This window comes from Pseudoliparis swirei, chromosome 1 (genome assembly GCF_029220125.1).
Source record: "Pseudoliparis swirei isolate HS2019 ecotype Mariana Trench chromosome 1, NWPU_hadal_v1, whole genome shotgun sequence".
NCBI lineage: Eukaryota > Metazoa > Chordata > Actinopteri > Perciformes > Liparidae > Pseudoliparis > Pseudoliparis swirei.
In genome coordinates this window covers 5,945,790-5,965,442 of record NC_079388.1, presented here as the reverse complement: position 1 = coordinate 5,965,442, position 19,653 = coordinate 5,945,790, and the positions used below count along the sequence as shown (strand labels likewise).

The following is a 19,653-nucleotide window of genomic DNA, read 5'->3' as shown; positions in this document are numbered from 1 at the left end:
GCCTGACCCGTCGCCTGCAGACAGAGCTGCCGTTCGGTGACTCTCTCTCTCTCTCTCTCCTCCGACCCTCCCCTCGGCCGCCCCGTCTCCCGCAGCCTGCAGCAGCTGGCTACACACACATTTATCTCCCTCTGTGTCTTTCTCTTATCCATTTTTTGTCCTCTCTCTCTCAAATAATGCATTTGTCCTCCGTCCATCTCACTCGGTGTCCCACACACACTCACCACACACACACACATTCCGGTCACCCGTCTGCTGTTTCTGTGCACATTGCGGTGGTGTAATGGGCCCAGCGCAGTGCCCTGCAGGTCTTTTATTGTACAGCGGAGGAGAAACGCGAGGCCACATTATGAGCGTGAGCAGTATCGAATTACTAACTCACTGGAAGCTCTTCTGGATAATTGCATCATTCAAAATACCAGAAAGGTAAAAATACAGAAAATGGAAACCGAGTTCAGTTTTCCATTCGCTTCACATTATTCCAGAAACACGAGGCAGAAAGCACGAGGACCCGCGTGAGAAGGATTTATATGAGAGGAAAGAAATAAGATATGATGTGATCGTGAAGCTGAAAAAAGAGGAAGAGTGTTCGAGTAAACGTGGAGAGAGGATGAGAGTGTGAGAGAATAAGAGAATGAGAGTGAGAGAATAAGAGAATGAGAGAAGGAGTGTTTGAGAGAATGAGAGTGTGAGAGAATGAAAGAATGAGAGAATGAGAGTGTGAGAGAATGAGAGTGAGAGAATGAGAATGAGAGTGTGAGAGAATGAGAGTGAGAGAATGAGAGTGTGAGAGAATGAGAGAATGAGAGTATGAGAGAATGAGAGTGTGAGAGAATGAGTGTATGAGAGAATGAGAGAAGGAGTGTATGAGAGAAGGAGAGAATGAGAAAATGAGAGAGTGAGAGAATGAGTGTATGAGAGAATGAAAGAATGAGAGAGTGAGAGAATGAGAGAGTGAGAGAATGAGAGTGTGAGAGAATGAGAGAGTGAGAGAATGAGAGAGTGAGAGAGTGAGAGAATGAGAGAGTGAGAGAGTGAGAGAATGAGAGTGTGAGCGAATGAGAGTGTGAGAGAATGAGAGAGTGAGAGAGTGAGAGAGTGAGAGAATGCCATTCAACGAAGGGCCCACAGTCCAGCTGGGAGGTCTACATCATGTCTCTCAATTGCACAAAACCATCAGGTACAGGAATATCCGTCCATGTCCGAACCAAAGAAAGGTCGGTTGAGTTCTGGTTCTCCTTTCATGGGAAAAAAAAATTCATGGATTTTGTTTTACAAAATGTTAAGTTGTGCATTTGCATTATTTAATTTTAAAGATGAAAATGAAACAACGTCATGGTCCACTTGATACACATTTTAATTGCATTGTTTAGTAGCAGTGTTGCCAAAGAGGCTCATTGGCCACGATTAGCCGTGTGTGTGTGTGTGTGTGTGTGTGTATGTGTGCGTGCGCGCGCGTGTGTGTATCGACGTTACCGTCACTTCCATTGAGAATGAGAAGAATTGACAGTGGTTCGTTAGCGCTGTGGCGGCTAATCCATAACCTTGGTCAACCACACACACACTTGTGTTCACGAACACACACACACACACACACACACACTGGCACGCAAACACACGCCCTGTTGACACCTGACCTTTACAGGAAGCAGAGCGGAGATCAACTGACCAGAAGCTGCTGTCGATCAAGGAGCATCCAGCCTCCTAACCCCCCCCCCCTCCTCCTCCTCTCTCTCTCTCTCCATCCCTCTCTCCATCCATCCCCCACCTCCCCTGCTTCCACTCAGTCAATATCCATTGAGTGGTCATTGTTTACATGAGGAATGAGTTCACTTCAACGGCAATTTTGTTTATGGTGAAAAAGAATAAGAGGAATCATTCACACGTAGAGGCAGCAAAAAGAAATGGAGGGCGAGAAGAAATGTAACGGAGGAACGAGTCGGGGAGAAGCTGAGGAGATGGTCTGTGTGTGTGTGTGTGTGTGTGTGTGTGTGTGAGAGAAACTCTCCGTCTCTATTTATGAGAGCCGGCGATTATCGGAGACATAAATAAGATAGAGGAGAGCAATATGGAGACAGCCAATCAATGTGGTCCTGACACGATCAGCTGTGCTTGTTTATCCCGAGATTGGCTCCATATTGGATGTTTAATATTTAACCGCATGTGGGGAGGCGGCTGCGTGTGGGGAGGCGGTTGCGCATGGGGAGGCGGCTGCGTGTGGGGAGGCGGTTGCGCATGGGGAGGCGGCTGCGTGTGGGGAGGCGGTTGCGTGTGGGGAGGCGGCTGCGTGTGGGGAGGCGGCTGCGTGTGGGGAGGCGGCTGCGTGTGGGGAGGCGGCTGCGTGTGGGGAGGCGGCTGCGCGTGGGGAGGCGGCTGCGTGGGGGGGCGGCTGCGTGTGGGGAGGCGGCTGCGCGTGGGGAGGCGGCTGCGCGTGGGGAGGCGGCTGCGTGTGGGGAGGCGGCTGCGCGTGGGGAGGCGTCTGCGCATGGGGAGGCATCTGCATGTGGGGAGGCGGCTGCGCCGGACTCATCGATGTCCTGCACCGGTTTTCGGGATCCAGCCCTAACTGACTGACACACGCCGGACAATTAGTCGACCACAAGAAAAGCCGATTCATATTCAAGCGGTTTTTTCGGCCCCAAAAATGACCCAATATATTTCAGATTTCATCCTCAAATGTGTTTGTGTGTGTGTGTGTGTGTGGGGGGGGGGCCTCAGGGCCAAACACAAACTGCAAACCAAGCGGCAGTACGTTTTATAAGGCGAAGGTGTCAGCAAAACGGTGGCTTTGTTTACACAGCGGAGGCGGAGCAGCGTGCCCACTCTTCTTTATCCTCTCGTTTCTATTAATTTCTTGGTCTCCTCCTCCTCCTCCTCCTCCTCCTGGAGGTCTGGTCACACAATCCTCCTGCTGGATGGATTTAGGAAAATTGAAAGACTTAATTGTCTCAATTGAGCCATGGAGTAATTATGAGTATTATTTCATGTAATGATCTGTTAAATACATTGTAAGTCGTAGGCCAACGATATAATTAGTGAGTCATCTCATTAACCCTTCATGGTCCAGTCCGTAGCATCTTCAACTCACTCTGTGGAGAGCGTTTAAATCCCTCTGCTTAGGAAACACTTAAAGTCCTCCTCACTCCTTATTGTCTCTTGTTGTATCTTTAGTCTCTTAAAGTCTCTTATTGTCTCTTTAGTCTCTTAAAGTCTCTTTAGTCTCTTAAAGTCTCTTTAGTCTCTTAAAGTCTATTATTGTCTCTTTAGTCTCTTAAAGTCTATTATTGTCTCTTTAGTCTCTTAAAGTCTATTATTGTCTCTTTAGTCTCTTATTGTCTCTTAAAGTCTCTTATAGTCTCTTAAAGTCTCTTTAGTCTCTTAAAGTCTCTTGTTGTCTCTTATTGTCTCTAAAAGTCTCTTATAGTCTCTTATTGTCTCTTTATTCTCTTAAAGTCTCTTTAGTCTCTTATTGTCTCTTAAAGTCTCTTATTGTCTCTTAAAGTCTCTTTAGTCTCTTAAAGTCTCTTATTGTCTCTTTAGTCTCTTATAGTCTCTTAAAGTCTCTTTAGTCTCTTATAGTCTCTTATTGTCTCTTTAGTCTCTTAAAGTCTCTTATTGTCTCTTTAGTCTCTTATAGTCTCTTAAAGTCTCTTATTGTCTCTTTAGTCTCTTAAAGTCTCTTATTGTCTCTTTAGTCTCTTATAATCTCTTATTGTCTGTTGTTTTAATAATATTATGTGTGGTGTCATTGAGGAGGAGTTTGGTGTCTAAGCTGCAGTTTCGATTGTAATGCTTAGAAATGGCGATTCGACTCGATAGCGCCCCCTACAAATATTACTGTAATATGAGCAGCTTCGCTACATTTGACCTCCATGTAGAACACCTGTCGACACGTATCACATGTGAACTGAGAATAAAGTCTCTTGGGACAATGCTCTAAAACCACAGGTGTCAAACACAGGGCCCGCGGACCGCATCCGGTCCGCCACGTCATTTTCCGTGGCCCGCGACAGCTTGAAATAAATATGATCTTCTTTTCTTTTGAATAAAACCACGTGAGCGCGTCCACTAGCAGCTTTGCGGTGGAAGACTTGTCAGCTGACTTTAAGCTCGCGCATTAGATTTTTTTTTCCCGCGCTAAATGTGCTTTGTGACCAAATTTGACCTGAAACGTCTCTCAACTCTACGGGCAAATTCTTAGAAAACATCATTCTAGAAATGTTCCTTGAGAGTCGTGCCTCGGAGGAACTCTCCGTCCCTCACGGAGCGCCGCGAGTCCGGCCCGCGGCTCGTTAAGGCTGCGGGCTGTAAAAGCAAAACAACAACAACAACAACAACAACACAAAAGAAGCTCGGTAGAGCTGAAGAAGCTGCGGGCCGGAGCGATTCTCCGTGGGTTCGTTTCATATACATTTAATGATTAAATGTATATGAAACGAATTAATTCTACATTTTTAATCTATTGTTCATATTACAAAAGTGATTCTGGATGTGAGGATTTGCTGCTCGTCATATCATTGCAGATTGAATATCAGGGGATTTAGATTACTGGTCGAAAAGAAACCACAATAATCTGTTTTCTCATCTAATGAAATGTAATCCAGAGCCACACACAGCGGACCCCGAAGCGCACACACAGGATGCGTGACAACGCACCCTGTTGTACACACGTGTAAGTGCAGAACATTACAGGACGTAATACCGTATGCACGCTATCCCACTTTAACATGCAGGGAGACTAGCGCTGTGCATCCCTCGCCCCGCACGATACGAAATGACACGCACACACACACACACACACACACACACACAAATACACAGTGAGTCACTGTTATTTAGCTGGGTTTACCTACGAGCAATACCCCCCCACCAAAGACACACTGACTCACTTTTCTGCTCATGCACATGCTTCGATTTTCCGTCCGTGTGTGTGTGTGTGTGTGTGTGTGTGTGTGTGTGTGTGTGTGTGTGTGTGTGTGTGTGTGTGTGTGTGTGTGTGTGTGTGTGTGTGTGTGTGTGATATGCCAAAGAGGCTTTTAAAAAGGCCCGAGCATAATATCTTCAGAATCAGTTCTATATTTAAATTTGCCATCTTGGAAACACGTTCACATTTCAGAACCGATACCGTACACGCAGATTCTAATTCCCTTTGTTTCGAAACTATTACGATAAAATTTCTAATAATTATTTTCATAATGTGTTTGGGGGGTGGGGGGGCGATCCTCTCGCGTACGGCGACGCACATCCACGCACGCATTTGTCATGGTGTGATAATGTAGGACGCACATCCACACGCACTGCAGGGTTTTGGGATATGTTGCCCGTGGAATCTGTGTGACACGCGACAACGACGAGAAGAACAGAAGAAGAATGGGAGGGGGGAGCATGGGCCGTGTGTGTGTGTGTGTGTGTCGGGGGAGGGGGGGAGACCCAGCAGTTCTGGTCGTCAGTTGTTGGAAACAAAGTGCCGTTAAAATGACTCACTCGCCGCATTTAAGTACATTCCCGTATTAAAGAACAGCAGCCAGCAGACTAGTCGGCTAGACAGACCCGCACACACATGTACACACACATGTACACACACATGTACACGCACACACACACTACTTCATGCACAAGCCCTCCTAATTATGCATCGTCAAACTCACTGAAATGTGCACGCACGGACTCGCACAGAGCGACAGGAACAGAGAGTGCGACATGCACGAGGTGCCATTGTGTCCACTAGATACTCTGTTCCTACACACACACACACACACACACACATGCGACACAGCGATGGCTTATGGGGGCCAATGTAGGTCAAACAACAATAATTACGGAGGGAGTTTACAAGATGGAAAAGGAAAGATGCATCCACGAGATGAAGACGTGTGTGTGTGTGTGTGTGTGTGTGTTAGCTTGAGTGTACTCTGTGTGTTCCTTTACGGGCATTAAATAAATATTATTAATAATAAAAGTTACCGCAGTGTTTCACTGAAGTGAAGCCGTGTGGTTCCTGGACAAAAACAACATGCCGAAGCAAATATCGTTACTCCAGGAGATGAAAATACATTTGCTTTTGAATGCAACACACACATACACACTCTCTCTCGGTTATCTACTCCCTTGGCACACATGCATGAACACACAGAGGAGTTGTACATCCGTGAAGTGAAAGGATGTACAACTCCAGAATGTACCGATGTATCAACCAATCCAGTTACTCATGCATAGCTAAAGGAAAAGTTTCACCTGGATCCAGAGCTCAGAACCAGCTCCTCAGAACCAGCTCCTCAGAACCAGATTCTCAGAACCAGCTACTCAGAACCAGCTCCTCAGAACCAGCTCCCTCAGAACCAGATTCTCAGAACCAGCTCCTCAGAACCAGATCCTCAGAACCAGCTCCCACAGAACCAGATTCTCAGAACCATCTCCTCAGAACCAGCTCCAGAACCCAGACACATGGTGGAAATCTCCTAAAACTGTCGTGACAAATGTACGTCAACGCTCTGGTTTACACGGATCCGTCACATGTGTGTGTGTGCATGTGTTCGTGTGTGTGATGCGTGTGTGTGTGTGATGCGTGTGTGTGTGTGCGTGTGCGTGTGTGTGTGTGTGTGTGTGTTTGATGCGTGTGTGTGTGTGCGTGGCTAAGCTCCATCAACAAGTAGAGGAAGCGTAGCGAACCCCAAACAAGGCCTGCCTTTCAGTAAGCCGATGCTCACATCTGTATGTGTGCGTGTGTGTGTGTGTATGTGTGTGTGTGTGTGTGTGTGTGTGTGTGCGTGTGTCTGTGTGTGCATTTAAAAAAAAATTACATTCATATGGAATACACAGGAACATCCATTCAGACCTTGATGGGCCGAGTGTGTGTGTGTGTGTGTGTGTGTGTGTGTGTGTGTGTGTGTGTGTGTGTGTGTGTGTGTGTGTGTGTGTGTGTGTGTGTGTGTGTGTGTGTGTGTGTGTGTGTGTGTGTGTGTGTGTGTGTGTGTGTGTTTGTGTCACCGTGTTAATTGATGCCAACATCAGCAATGAAATCTCCACCGACACAAAAAAAGAGAGAGTCACTCACGGGCGGTAAAAAAAAAAAAACTAAAGCGAGCGAGAAGATTCATGGCGGGCATATTTCACTCTAACGAATGACTGGCAAAATAAACAAGCAGGGGGCTGGATGCAGAAGAGGAGGGGGGGGGGGGGGCGTAGTAATGAGACCAAGAGTAGCACGGGGAGCTCTGCCATAAGAGCCCGTTTGTCCCCGTCCCCCCCCCCCCCATCTGCTCCCTCCACACTGTGCAGCTCGTTCACCAGAAGGCCGTGTGCACCGCCCGAGCCCGTCCACTCAGCGGATGAAGGCGAGCATTGATGAAGAGCTTTTCCACTCGGGCTGGTTTTGCATACGGCGGCGGTCTGAAACTCGAGCGTAGGCCAACGTCACGGCTCGGGCCGCCGCGTCTGCAGCACAAATCAATTGAGGAGGGAAAAGAGAAAGAGAGACGGGTGTATTGACTCGGTGATGGATATGTATATATTCTTCCAACATGTCAGCAGAGAGAGAGAGACTTGATTTGATTTACGGCGGCTCGTAATCGGAGCTGTTATGACTAAATATCGGAAATGCACAAAAGTCCAGCTTTGGTTTTCTGTGTGACAGATTATTGAATATCATTTATCAAAAGGCGGCTGATTTATTAGGTTTAGTTCTTTCAGCTGCTGAACAAAGCATATTCAGAGACATTACTCTATATTTACAGTCAAATCCAGTTTATTCCGTTTCCAACACATGCTGTATATATTTCTATATATATTTCTATATATTTATTTATATATATTTCTTTATAATTATATATATATATATATATTTATACATATTTATATATATATATATATTAATATATATTTATTTATGTATATATAAATATATGTATATAGATATAGTATATATATATATATATTTATATTTATATACTGTATATATATATATATTTATATTTATATATAGGTATACGTATACTGGACCATTGAACAAAACGTTGGACTCTGCAATAGAGCTTGGATGATGTATCTTTCCCCCCATACCTGCTTTGAATGCTGCAAAAAAGAAAATATATAACATACATCAGCAATGATCTGTGTATTTAAATAGTTTCCTCTCTTTTTTCTTTCAGGTTCGATTACCAGGAGCTCCTCCGAAACTCCACCTTCTGCCTGGTGCCTCGAGGCCGCCGCCTGGGCTCCTTCCGCTTCCTGGAGTCTCTGCAGGTCAAATATAAACACGCCGATACGCCGTCATTAATATACGAGGTCGTGCACCAGGATGCAGAACGTTTACGTTCACGTTTAGGTTGATGTCGTCTTTTCAGTGACCGGTGGACATCGTCATGGTCACATCTGTGTTTCTTTTCTTTTTTTCCCTGTCCATTGTGTTCTGTTGAGTGCAGATCCAACCATTAAGGCTTTATTTGCTATTCGTGAAGCCTTTTAAATTAAAATGGGTCCACACACACACACACAGACACACTAATACACACACACACAAACACACACACTAATTTAAGTCCATCAGTGAAATGTCCCAGTGGAAAAAAACAATGTAGGAGCTGCAGAGGTTTATTCCACTCTGTCCATTTTCTTTCTGTGGAATCACAACAGTGCAGGAAGCAGTAGAGTGTGTGTGTGTGTGTGTGTGTGTGTGTGTGGATGTGTGTGTGTGTGTGTGTGTGTGTGTGTGTGTGTGTGTGTGTATGTAAATGGTCTGGAAGCATCCATAGGAGTGACAGCCTGCCCCACCGCTGATGTCTGCTTAATGGACAAATACACACACACGCACACACACACACACACACACACATACATACACACAACCCACTTGGTAGCAGTCATGGTCCTTTTCTCCTCTCGTAGTCTTTTCTTTCCCTTTTTCACATTCTAGCACCTTTTTTTTTTACCATATCTTTTTCTCGCTTGCGTGTATTTCTTTTCGTTTCTTTCTTGTCCTCTCGGTGCCGGCCGAACAGACGAACTGGCAATTACCGACACCACCAGTGTGGTGGGAAACGTGCTGCCAGCTTTCCATTACACACGGACACATTTACTCTGACACTTCTCCCTCTCTCGCTTTCACAATGCAGACCACCGACCACAGACAACGACACAGCACACAGGCCTTCATGGCAGCCAGACCTCCAGGCGAGGAGGGCTTGATGTTCAAAACTCACCCTCAGAGTGCCTCATCTCTGGGGGGGGGGGGGGTTCAGGCGAGCCTCAAGCTGCATTTCATATATCGAGGCCTTGGATTATCACTCTGGGAGTCTTTGTGTGACCTCGTTTTAACCCTTGGCTCATTCTGACACTCACACACACACACACACACACACACACACGTCCTCCTATTTGTTCGAGTGTCCTTCAGCAGGTTTATTCTGGGATGTAATGCAGTAGTGCGGGAGGAGCCCCCGCTGGGCCGGAGAGAGCGTTTGATCCGCGCCAATCCTGCTGCTGCTGCTGTTCTCTGGTGGTTTCATTAGAAGAAGAAAAAAAGAAGTGTGTCAGGGGTTGCAAAATAACACCCGGGACCTATCAACACTCCAGACCACATACACCGAGGGAGAGGGCGGGATGGGAGAAGAGAGATTGGGAAGATGGGGGTTGGGGAGTGGAACAGCTTCAAAAAGCTGTCAGAGAAGAAGCGGGTGAGGCAACATCAAAATCTGTTGAATAAAGCATGACGCCTCCACGTGTCAGCCGGTTCCTCCTCTTTCCCATCCCTCTCTTTTCTGTTGTCAGTTCAGCTCCGTCCCCGCATGCGTCCCCTCGGAGGTTGAAGCTCATTAGTACACAAAGAGTCGGCCCAGTCGGCCACGTCTGTGTGTTTGCGTTGTGAGTGACGGCCTTCAGCAAACCTCTGGGGCTTCCTGGGAAAGGAGAGATAGGCCGTATTACTCAGTGCAGCCACCCTATAGGGGTCCTACACACACACATGCACACACACACTCAGCCGCACATACATTTACACACATGGACCATACTGTCTGCTCAGCATTGCAGTGCCAGGCAGCTGTGGCTGAACTCACACTGATTACATTCTATTCATGCAGCTGTAGTATGTCATGTTATTCTGTTTACTGCAAAAGAAGAGCAGTAAAGGAGAGAGGAGCCCAGGCAGACTGCCATAGATCACAATTAAATACATGTATTTATATATATATATATATATATATATATATATGAATATATATGCAGAAGATACTAATTAAATTAAATACAAATAACATTTAATAAAATGTAATAAAATTAAATATATATACATATATATATATATATATATATATATTTATCTGTATATATATATATATATATACTGTATATATATATATATGCAGCGGATCAAAATTAAATACAATGTAATAAAATTAAATATATATGTATATGTAATATTGGTCTACTGCAGTCATATATATATATATGTTTAATTTTATTACATTTTATTATTATATTATAAGTATGTTTATGGACTTTTTCAGTGTGTTATCAGTTGGTTTATCAAAGTCAAAGTTTCTCTCCAAGACTCGCTAAATTCTTGTGTGTGTGTATGTGTGTGTGTGTGTCCAGGCGGCGTGTATCCCGGTGCTGCTGAGTAACGGTTGGGAGCTGCCGTTCTCCGATGTCATCCAGTGGAACCAGGCGGTCATCGAGGGGGATGAGAGGTTACTGCTCCAGGTAAACAAACGCACACGGACACACAACTGGGATCCCCTGCTGTCAAAGTATATTTATTATCACAATGTTTTTTTTGCTTCGGACTCTCGGAACTTGGAGATCATTCCAAGTCCAAATCTGATTTTAGGTCTGTTTTACAGTCGAAATAAATCAGATTTGACAAAGATATTGATCCCCACTTGAGTTTATGTTCTGCAGAGTCAGTATCCTCCTACATAAACGACGGGGCACACGATGCGGGTCAGCAGCGCAGGGCTCCAACGACATCGGGAGCCCAAATCAATCACAAAGTAAACGCTTCACTTTTATTTTAAAAGTGTCCTCCGTCTGTTGCTGCGGCGACGTCCATTCGTCCTTTGAGAGTGAACCACGAGAACAGAGACGGATGGAGAGATCGCTTTGAGGCGTCATCATCACCCTCCGTCACCTGGATAACACGTTAAGACCCCCACAGGGGGGGCGTCAGTCCAGTTCCTGTACAGGAGCACTCACACATCCTCTGTGTGTCTCTTCTCACACACACACACATAAAAGACACAAAGCCCCCCCCCCCCTCTCCGCCACTCAACCTTTATCCGTCCTCCTCGCACAGAGCCCGCGGCGTCAAAGATATTCACCGCGCCTATACGCTGGGAGGTGAAGGAGCGTGAGGTTGAGAGGCTGAGTGTACGGCGCAACCTGTCATTCAGATGTCGGAAAGGTTGGAGCAAGGAAGAGGAAGGAGAGAGAGAGAGAGAGCAGTTTAAATCTATTGTCTATTGTCAGTGAACAGGCTTACAGTCGACGACTGGGTGGCTGTTGACCCAGTGTGCACTGTATCGTCTCAACAATGCACACAGGAAACGGAGGCGGCGGCTGCAACGATTACAGAGGAGAAATAAACAGGAGGCAAACGATCTGGAGTAAGAAAACACAGGGCTCAAGATGAGGGGTGGGGGTGAGAGGCGTTTATTATGAAATGCGTTCGCTGTGAAGACAAACGGGGCTTCAAAGGAGTCTCAGTTCCGACGCGGCGTTCTTCCTGCGGGATCGAGCCGCTGGGCTCAGCTCCCGAAACGAGTCAGTCGATATGAACCCGACGCGGTCCTGCGTGGCTTCGTGGTTGTCGGCCGTAGCTCGGCGGAGGGGTCGATGGCCTCGTAGTTGCCTGTCGAAGTGTCCTTGAGCAAGGCACTTAACCCCCGGTTGCTCCCCGGGTGCTTCATGACTAAGGACGGGTCAAACAAGAAGAAGTTCCCCTCGGGGGTGAATAAAAAGCGTGTATTTATTTATTTCTCATTTCGTAAAGGCTCATTATCTGATCGACAGATGTTTGTTGTTGTTGACAGGGGGCCAGATTAAGCAGCCACCCGATGCGGTTCAGTTTTGATCACTGCATTTCCAACCAAAATAAAACGCTTTGTGTATGACTAATTATTTTGAATTGCTTTCCCCCCCTCCCACACACACACACACACACACACACACACATTGCCTGGTTGTTTTACTCGTCTCATCTTCTGTTCTTCAGGTGCCCTCCACGGTGCGAGCGGTGGGGAGCGAGCGGGTCCTGGCCCTCAGACAGAGGACCCAGATGCTGTGGGAAGCCTACTTCTCCTCCGTGGATAAGATCGTCCTCACCACCCTGGAGGTGAGCCTCGGCCTCGCACCATTCAAACTGCATTCAAAACTCACTTTGTTTGCATTGCAAATAGAGGCTCTGCCCATCTCTCCCAGAACAGAGCACAGAAATAATGCAATTCCTAATCGGAGGTATCGGGACGGCTCTACGTGACATCTCCCATTTGTTGACTGACGCTATGGAAGCGTCAACAAACCCGTGGCACACGAAAAGTTTACTGTAGCGTCAAAGTGATAAATCTGCGAGGAATTCCACATTTTCATAGCTAGTCATGAAGTCATTTATTCTCGGTATATATCCTTTAAAATCTCCGCTCCGTCCCCTCGTGTCACCTCTGAGACTTCTGTCCATCTCCCACGCCTCCATGTTGGATGAGGTCGCTGCGTATCGAGACTGTTTTTTCCTTCTGCTTCCGAACAATCCGTCGAGGAATGTGCAGTAGAAACATCCCCCCCCCCCCCCCCCCATAGGACGCCTGTGCTGTAAACACAGGTTATTCCAGCCGTGCTGCGGTCGCTGCTCCCTCTCCACCACCGGCCCGCTCTCAGAAAGACCTTTCACCTCAAACCACCCCGTCGTCATGGTTACGGGGCTCTTCGTCTCTCTGCTCCTTTTTTTTCTTCTTTTTTCTTTTTTTTACCGCTGTAATATTTACAAAAAGCAAGCCCTGCGCGATCCTGCCGGAAGTCCCCGGAGAAAACCCCCCAACACACATAAATTATATATCATTATAGTTCAAATATTGGCCTCAACCTGCCAGATTCTGCCTCGCCGGTCAGGTTCAGAAGAGAAGTTTCATCTTTCAGTCTTGCTCATACATGCGCCTCTACTCCCTCCGTCCGTCTTTGTTGTTTCACCCTCCCGCCCCCCTTTGAACAAGCTGAGAAGAAACGGCAACAAAAAACAAAAAAATAAATAAAAAAGAAGGTAGAGTTGCTCCAGCCGAGAAGAATGTCGTTTGAAGGTTATATAGCCCCGGGGGGTGAGGGGGGGGGCTCGGCGATGCATGAAAAGAACCGACTGGCCCCTCGTATCGTACTGCCGGCGTAAAGTTTAACACAACGTGGACGGAGGAAGAAAAGAAAAAAACGTTGGGGAAACACCAGACCTCGGTTATGTCAGAGATAATAAAAAAAGGAGAGGCTCTGGAGGTTGACGATAAGCTGCTTATATACATACGGCGTGCGGAGGGGGGAACCTCTCTCCCCCCCTCGTGGGAGACAGCTGTGCAGTCAGCCAGAGGTCGACAGGGGAGGGGCTTCAGGGATGCGGACACCTCCTGTCGGCGCACGGCGGGAAATACATCCGCTGAGGAGCGAGACTCCAGGGCTCCTCATCCGGCGGCTTAGAGTGAAGAGGGGGAACGATCATCACGACGTGGCGAGGGCTCTTACCCTTCACTGTTCTCTCTCTCATCCGGTTTTCTTCCTCCTCCTCCTCCTCCTCCTCCTCCTCCTCCTCCACAGATCATCAAGGACCGCGTGTTCTCCCACATATCGAGGAACAAGTACATGTGGAACTCGCTGCCGGGAGGTCTGCTGGTCCTGCCGGAGTACTCCACTCACCTCTCGCATTTCCCCTTCTATTACCTGGGATTAGGTAAAATGGCCTCTTCGTTGAAACGCCACGTGGTCGCACTCGGAGGCCGCTGACGAGGCCTTAATGTCGGCGCCGAGCTAGCGACACTCAAGATACTTCTCGTGGCTCTAACTATCGCCAAGAAAACAACACTCAAGAATAACACACATATCACACACTGGAAAAATGTGATGTCAGAATATATTTCTATGTAAAAACTCACCTCATCTTTCATTTACAACACAACAGAACCCACGACATCGGGTCATCGTTCACGATGTTTCTACAAACATGACACCACTCGTCTTATTGATCAGTTAATTAATCTTAATTCTTTTATCTTTTATTTTCCCTCGCCTGAAAACCAATTAAATTCCACGTACATGCCTACGCTCATACATGTACATCTGCCCTCATCTGTGTGTTTTGTTTCTTTAAATAAAATAAAAACCTCACACACACATCATTTTTCAATACTCTGACTTCATGATGTTTTGTCCACTGTGTTGTCGTCCTCTAGGTGTTATGTCTATTTATTGTCTTTTGTCTTATAATTTAAAAGAATAAAAAAATTAAAAATTAAAATATCCCCGTAGACATATATCAGCTTTTAATCCATCCTTGATGGACTTCTGTACGTCCTTCAACGCCTCAAACATATATATATATATATATATATATATATATATAAACGTGTGAACGCATCTCTTCTCCTCACATGATGTTTCCGTGACCTTTCTCAGGGGTCAGCCCGGGTCAGGAGTTCACTGCAGTCATCCACGCCATTTCCCCGCTGGTCTCCCAGTCCCAGCCAATCATGAAGCTGCTCCAGGTGGTCTCCAAGTCAAAATACTGCTCGCAGGTAAATAATCCAACCCACGTCTCCTGGTCTGCTCCGACGCCTCCGTCTCTGCGTGTGATGTCACATTATTATTCCTCCCCTAGATCATCATCCTCTGGAACAGCGAGAAGCCGCTACCCAGTCGCAGCAAATGGCCCCCCATGCCCGTCCCCCTCACGGTGACGGACGGCAGGAGGAAGGTGAGAGCCAGAGCCCCCCCCCCCCCCCCCCCGCTGCTCCATCCCTCCGGTCCTTCTCTTCTTTGTTTGTTTGTTTGTTTGTATTTTTTATTCAGTCAATCAAATCAAATACAATACAATATTATCCTATAAAATATACAAAAGAGAAAGACTGAAAAGGTATAGATAGAAGCAAAAAAATGCTTATAAATTCCTATCCTAAATTGAAATCAAAATAAATCAGAAAATTAAAATAAAATAATGAAAAAGAAAAAGAAACAATAAACAAGATAAAAAACAAAATATATTTATATATACTACCACATACATCTTCCATATTAATCCGTTTTTAATTACATTTATAACTCTCAAGAATTTTATAAATAATTCCCTTAAAAAACAAAAAGGAGTTCACCATTCTTACTTCTATTTCAACATTATTCCATAATTGGACTCCTACAACAGAAATACATCTTCTTTTAATCCCTTTTTTTAAGCCTTCTTTCACTACCCCGTCCCCGACGTTTATTCTGTCTCCCTCTCTTTTTTTTATTTATTCATTTTGAGTAAAAATCCATCGCGCTTCACTCGTCTCAAGTCGCTCGGACTGATTTAGTGCAACGCGATCGACTCACTCCTGTGTTTCTGCTCCCAGACCACCAGTCGGTTCCAACCCCACGTTGCCATAGAGACGGAAGCCGTGCTGAGCTTGGACGAGGACACGGTGCTGCTGACCAGCGAGGTGTGTGTGTGGACACGCGCTACTTATAAACACAGCAGCACTGCACACACAGTATAGAACAAAATCAATATTCGGAATAGAAAAGTGCCACCGACGTGTAACCGCGTCTGGACTTGCAGGTGAACTTCGCCTTCTTGGTGTGGCGCAGCTTCCCCGAGCGCATCGTGGGCTACCCCCCCAGGAGCCACTTCTGGGACCCCCTGAAGCGCGCCTGGGGCTACACCTCCAAGTGGACCAACGACTACTCCATCGTCCTCACCGGAGCCGCGTTCTACCACAGGTGCGCCCGATCAAGGCCCGTCGCATGGCCACCGTCCCTCTTCAGGGAAAAGTCATTGGGTGAGGGGTGAGGGGGGGTCATCAATATCTCTCCCTCCCCCTCGGATACGTTTCCATGGCTACGCTCTGACGTATACAGGTGTATACTGTGCAACCAAGATCAGAGGAGATTGCCTTTCAGAGATCAACATCGAAAACACGCTTTATGAATTTCATGCAGCCGAGATAACGATATGAAAACCTAAACGTCTTGAGGAGGGTAATCTAATCTAATATGTATGGCAGAGCGAGAGAGAAGAAGGAAGAAGCAGAGGGTGTGAGCCGGCGTGTGACGTGCACTCGATGACTTTAAAGCAGATGATGGATCCATCATCACGCGGTGAGACACAGTGGTCATCTCGTCAATAGTTTCTATGAAATACACATTTAACATCCTCACATTCGAGTCGGTATCTATAAATATCTGATCCCAGTGGCGGTGAAAACAGGTTCAACTTGTCCCAGATACATATCATCAACATACATCGCACATTCGTCTACTCCTTCTGGCTCGCCGTCGCCGTACAGGCGCCGGTGACAAAGGACATTGTCTCTTCAAGCGGTGCGATACGTTTTTATTTCAAGCGTTAAGCTTAAAAAAAAGGGGGATTAACTTTCGCCGTGGGTGTGAATACAAGAGGCTAAAAGGAGGATTAGAGAGACCCAACATCAGGTTTTTCACATCGGCGATAGGTGTGATAATAAGACTGCAGTGTGTAACTGAGGTGGGAAAATGTCACATATATATAAATAATAATTATATATATATAATTATATATATATAAAGAATAATTATATATATATATATAAAAAATAATAATATATATAAAAATAATAATAATATATATATATATTAATAATAAAAAATTATGGTGCCAAAAAGTGTTCTTAACACCAAATGTGACAGAACTGACGACGTGCAAATTGATTTTAGATATGCACCTGGCAACATTAGGAGTCCTAACTTAATATTATTAACGGGATCCATACGCAAAGCCTGCGGCGTCAGTTTCCCCTCCGCCTGGTGTTATTCTGCTGTTGACAGCGGCCAGCGGCGGTCTGCTCCGCATACCAATCGGTGAGGAGCACTCCGGACAGCCTGTAGGGGCGGGTTCGTCCTTCTCATTGGAAGAGGAAGATGTGTGACCTCATGAACGCCCAATCAAAGCTCAGCGGCCCACCTCCAACCTGCAGCAGACGTCGAATCGGCCAAATAGCTGAGGTCACCCATGAGTCTTCAGAGGCTTCACTAATTCACTCAAATTCACTTTACCACTATGTACAGTGTGTTTTTAGTACAGTGTTTTTTTAAATATATTTTTCATATTTCTATTATTAGTACTGTTACTATTATTATTATTATAGTGTATTTGTTTTGTACCTCTGTTGACTCGGAGAACCCTGCAAAAATAATTCCGATGTGTCTGGACTGCTGGTCTAGGCACAGATGGCAAATAAAAAACCTTGAACCTTTTTTTACTTCCAATTTCTATTTTTATTTATACAAGTGTTCTTCGACTCAGGCTCATCCAATAACGCCCTCTTCATCTCCAAAGCACCCGAGCCTCTTTGCTCTCATCAAGAATCCACTGGATGCAGATGTCACCTTTTAATGTGTTATATAGAACGTTAATCACATTATTAATGCCCGTGTAACGCCTTCTTCGCCCCACAGGTACTACCACTACCTGTTCACCCACTACCTGCCCCAGTCTCTGCGCACTCTGGTGGACCGCACCTCCAACTGCGAGGACATCCTCATGAACTTCCTGGTCTCGGCCGTGACCCGCCTGCCGCCCATCAAAGTGGCTCAAAGGAAGCAGTACAAGGAGCTGCCCAGTCCGCAGGTAGGACCCGCCGCTCGCGTGGGACAGTCCAATTCAATTCAATTCAGTTTATTTGTATAGCCCAATTTCACAAATTACAAATGTGTCTCAGTGCTTTACAATCTGTACACATAGACATCCCTGCCCCAAAACCTCACATCGGACCAGGAAAAACTCCCAAATAACCCTTCAGGGGGAAAAAAAGGGAAGAAACCTTCAGGAGAGCAACAGAGGAGGATCCCTCTCCATGTGGGGGGGGGGGCGGATCACCCAGTTTGATGAATGCAGGGTTCTTACACATTTTGACCAATGGATTTCCAGGTCTTTTCCTTGACCTTAAACCAAATTTCCATGACCAAACTGAAATCTCGGTATAAACATGAAAAATTTAGAAAATGTTGCGTATTGATAGCGTACGCCGGCTTATATTTTGAGCGTCTTTCTTTAAAAAATTCAGTAAATATTTCAAACTCTGTGTAAATGAACATGTGACTATAACACATTTTCATGACTTTTCCAAAACTTTCATGATTTAAGTTTTTCCCATGACTTTTCCAGGCCTGGAAATGACCATTTAAAAAATTCCATGACTTTTCCAGGTTTTCCATGACCGTACGAACCCTGTGAATGACGGCGTCTTTGTTCTGCCCCGCAGGGAACAAAGAGCGTCCCCTGGGCCAACCCGGAGCACTTCAACCAGCGGCAGGAGTGCGTCAACACCTTCGCCGGGTGGTTTGGCTACATGCCTCTGGTCCACTCCCAGCTCCGCATGGACCCCGTGCTCTTCAAGGACCAAGTGTCGGTGCTCCGCAAGAAGTACAAGGACCTGGAGAAGGCGTAGAGACGACCACGGGGCGAGACGGACAGCGCGGGGGGGCACCGAGGGGTCTGTAACCGGCCTCTTGGGACTGATCGGTGGTGGACTTCCAGAAAATTAATCGGCGGGGCATTCAAGGACGGTCTGGGATGTGGGACAAAGTACAATCATCAGACAGACCCTGGTGGACTGTTCTGGACGATACACATAGGAAGAGAAACGGGGCCTATTTATGTCTGACGGAAACTTTGAAGGATCCCCCCCCCCTCCCCAAGGAGCTAAATGTAGGGGGCCTCCACAAGAGTCCCTGTGACTGGGCATCTCACTGGGAAAGGACGGTTTCAACCAAAAGGAAAAGAAAGAACCGTGTGTGTGTGTGAGCTATTGGCGTGACAATGACAAGGAAATGACGGCCTCGTGGCACGCGCTCCTCCAGCGTTGCTGCGCACGACCCGTTGCCATGGAAACGAGATCATTTCACATAAAAATGCTAACTGTCAAATCAATAATAATAATTAAAAAAAGATTTATAAATGCAAACCCTCTGGCATGACGCTGCATCAAGTTTCAGTTTTGTTTCTCTTCTTCTACCGGATCGCTCATCTTACATTTCATGGCAACACTTGCAGGATGAGACTTTCTGGCATTTTTCTTGGAAAGAGCAGAAAGCATAGGTTGACTTGGAGAGGAAGTGTACAAGTTGTCCAAAGAATACCGAGACAACCAGCCACCGCCGCAGTAGCAGCATCGGAGACGTGCTTTTGGTAAAAAAGAAGAGGATTCCAGGATTCTGTTATCGGTCGTGAAAAAAACAGTAAAACACCGTTACAAATTAATCTGTGTGGCTTGACTAATCGTTTTGACTTCTTGCTCCCAACTAAACGCAATGCTACTTAATATTTCCCCGGCTCGTTAATAAATACCCTTGAGCCCGGTGCACGTTGCGTAAACACATCAACTATCCGACGGGTGGCCATGCGGTGGCCATGCAGCGTGCGCCTCACGGTGGAAATACACTGGATTCTTGTTTTTT

General features: G+C 46.2%; 1 protein-coding gene across 3 annotated transcripts in view; it reads left to right on the top strand.

Annotated features, from left to right (window-relative positions):
- The window catches only part of LOC130197680 (exostosin-1c-like), a 79,002-nt gene extending 59,842 nt beyond the window's left edge, over nucleotides 1-19,160 (top strand). For all 3 annotated transcript variants that reach the window (XM_056420529.1, XM_056420694.1, XM_056420613.1), the window contains exons 3-12: nucleotides 8,148-8,241; nucleotides 10,591-10,698; nucleotides 12,209-12,328; nucleotides 13,786-13,918; nucleotides 14,641-14,759; nucleotides 14,843-14,938; nucleotides 15,573-15,659; nucleotides 15,779-15,939; nucleotides 17,653-17,824; nucleotides 18,459-19,160. In XM_056420529.1, the coding sequence (XP_056276504.1) occupies nucleotides 8,148-8,241; nucleotides 10,591-10,698; nucleotides 12,209-12,328; nucleotides 13,786-13,918; nucleotides 14,641-14,759; nucleotides 14,843-14,938; nucleotides 15,573-15,659; nucleotides 15,779-15,939; nucleotides 17,653-17,824; nucleotides 18,459-18,644 (1,276 nt within the window). In that variant the 3' untranslated portion in view covers nucleotides 18,645-19,160. The remainder of the gene's footprint in view (nucleotides 1-8,147; nucleotides 8,242-10,590; nucleotides 10,699-12,208; nucleotides 12,329-13,785; nucleotides 13,919-14,640; nucleotides 14,760-14,842; nucleotides 14,939-15,572; nucleotides 15,660-15,778; nucleotides 15,940-17,652; nucleotides 17,825-18,458) is intronic.
- The last annotated feature ends 493 nt before the right edge of the window (nucleotides 19,161-19,653 follow it).